Source organism: Nicotiana sylvestris, chromosome 2, assembly GCF_000393655.2.
Source record: "Nicotiana sylvestris chromosome 2, ASM39365v2, whole genome shotgun sequence".
In the NCBI taxonomy this organism is placed as follows: domain Eukaryota; kingdom Viridiplantae; phylum Streptophyta; class Magnoliopsida; order Solanales; family Solanaceae; genus Nicotiana; species Nicotiana sylvestris.
The window spans coordinates 215,829,737-215,832,226 of NC_091058.1; the positions used below are offsets into that span (position 1 = coordinate 215,829,737).

The following is a 2,490-nucleotide window of genomic DNA, read 5'->3' on the forward strand; positions in this document are numbered from 1 at the left end:
CATTTTGACCCCTAATAATATAAATTCATAGTAGAGTATCAAATTATATAAACAAATTACAAGTGATCACCATAAAAAAGTGAAATTAGTAATCTAGAAAATAAGATATGTTGTATAATACATATTGATTTTAATAAAATTATTTACGCTATCAGTATTTAAAAGTTAATTCGTTTCTAAATGTATATTCTAATATATAATCAGTAAGTGTACACACATTTAGAGGCGATTCATAGTGGCGAAGCTTGGAATTTTGATAAGGGTGATCAAATTCGAAAAAATTTTAAAAAAAAATCGGACAAAGGGTGTTCAATATATGTTATATACCTCTAAAATGCAATATTTTACTTATATATATATTGTAATTTTTGACAAAGATAGGTCAATTATGCCCATGTGGCTTCGCCACGGCGATTCGACATACATAATATTTGCAAAGCAATATTTGTTGTACTATTTTTGCATTGTATCGACTTTCACTTGAAGTAGAGAATTTGACATCAAATTTCACTTTTTTTTTTAATTTGACTCCCAAAAACTTTTTTCAACTTTAATTTCACTTTTTTTTTTTAATTTCAACCAATAATTAGAGCTACTGCTAGTATTCAAAGTTTAGTTCATAGCTATATTTTTCTTTGAGTGTATAAAGGAGTGTAGGACATAACAGATAGAGCTTGTAATGAGATAGCTAGCTGTGAACGCGATGCTGTGGTTTTGTACAGTTTTACTGGTGATTAATATAAAAAGCGATTAATTACCAAAAAAATAATACTTCATTATAAAAGCCAAACTTTTTCGGAACCAATTTTTATGTTATGTTATAATATATTTTCTCTAATTTCCAAAAATATTCGAAACAAACGAACTTATTATTGAGAAGTTTGATGGTATATACTAGAAACGAACGAACCTATTATTGAGAAGTTTGACGGTATATACTAGTAATAGCAATATAAGATTATAAGTTTTTAATATTTTTTTTTTATATTGATGTATCCATGACCTTTTTAAGTCAGAATTCTCTTCTACCCACTCATGCACACCCACAGCTTTTATAAGTTATAGATTTGTTTCTACCACCCCTTCACCTCTTCATTTTTTAGAGCCATAACCTAATCTTCTCTTTGCTCTTCTCCTTCTACTTTCTCTTTATCCCAAACTCTTTCTCCCTTACTCTCTTATTTGAGCAAAAAATCCCATAACTTTCTGAAAATGGGGAGTATTTCCCCACATACTCAATTCATTTTCTGCATTTTCACTCTCCTTTTCCTTTCACTTAACAAAAATTCTCAAGCCATGTCAACAATTACAGCAATGGCCAAAGACCAAATTTCTTGCACAATGTGCTCTTCTTGTGACAACCCTTGTCAGCCAATTTTATCCCCACCACCCCCTCCCCCTCAAAAATTTCCACCCCCACCCCCACCCCCATCATCTCTTCCTCCACCCTCATCTTCAGGCTATATTTGCCCACCGCCGCCATCAGTTTATGTGTCATCGCCTGATAATGGCGGTGACAATAGTGGCGGCGGTGGAATTGGTGGTGGAAATTATTCTCCACCAACCAATAATCTTGGATATCCCACCCCACCACCTCCAAATCCAATTGTACCATATTTTCCTTTTTATTTTCATAGCCCTCCACCACCTAACTCCAAATCCATTCAGTTAAACAACCACCCTTTTATCACTTGTCTCATTTTTGCTGTTACATTTTTCTTTTCCCTTTAATTTGACACTTAAAAAAGTCAGAACTAATTAACTGTTGTATAATTTCTTTTATGAAATTAAAGTTTATATTTCAGGTTTGTACAATGTGCAGATAGCAAGAAGAAAGGGCTAAAAGATAAAGAAGAGGAGCAAGAAGTAGTGGAGTAATAATTTGGGGTGCCAATTATTTCCATAAAGGGAGGATCTTGATTGATGACATGACATTTTTCTGAAAAAAAGCAGTAATCTTTACTATTTTCTTTTCCAAATGTTGGTGATAGAATAAAGTGGCTTTGAGAATTATTATGGAATTCCTGAGCCACATTCTTTAGTTGTATACATGTAATCTAGAATGAACTTAATGATGGAAAAACATTCTATATATATGTTTTATTTTGCACCATTATTTCTTCAAAATATACACCAAGTTCTCTAATATTCATGTACTTATGATATTGTTGTTTCTTTTTTATTGTGAAGCCAAAGGTTCATATGTGCAAACTTTTTTTTTTTTTTTTGGTTTCTCACCCGGTCAAATATCCATTTTGGGACCTTAACTAATTTAGATTGTGCTTATAAGATTCATTAAAGGAGGAAGCACTTCCTATCGGAAGTTTTTTTTTAATTCTAAGATTCGAACTCGAGACCTCTAGAAACCTCTGTTTATTCATCTTACCACAATGTATGGTGTTCGTTGGTTGGTACGGTACAGTACGATATTTAGACATTTTGTTCGATATTTTCAGTATTCGGTTTCTTAAAATGTTATACCAATACCGT

The 2,490-nt window shown here is 32.1% G+C and overlaps 1 protein-coding gene across 1 annotated transcript; it reads left to right on the forward strand.

Annotated features, from left to right (window-relative positions):
• Nucleotides 1–1,040: 1,040 nt before the first annotated feature.
• LOC138886455 (branchpoint-bridging protein-like) lies at nt 1,041–2,113 on the forward strand. The gene has a single exon (XM_070167568.1). The coding sequence runs from the start codon at nt 1,213–1,215 to the stop codon at nt 1,729–1,731; it is 519 nt and encodes a 172-aa protein (XP_070023669.1). The 5' UTR covers nt 1,041–1,212; the 3' UTR covers nt 1,732–2,113.
• Nucleotides 2,114–2,490: the final 377 nt, after the last annotated feature.

Coding starts and splice junctions, on each gene's coding strand:
- LOC138886455 (XM_070167568.1), top strand. CDS start 1,213: ATGGGGAGTATTTCCCCACATACTCAATTCATTTTCTGCATTTTCACT.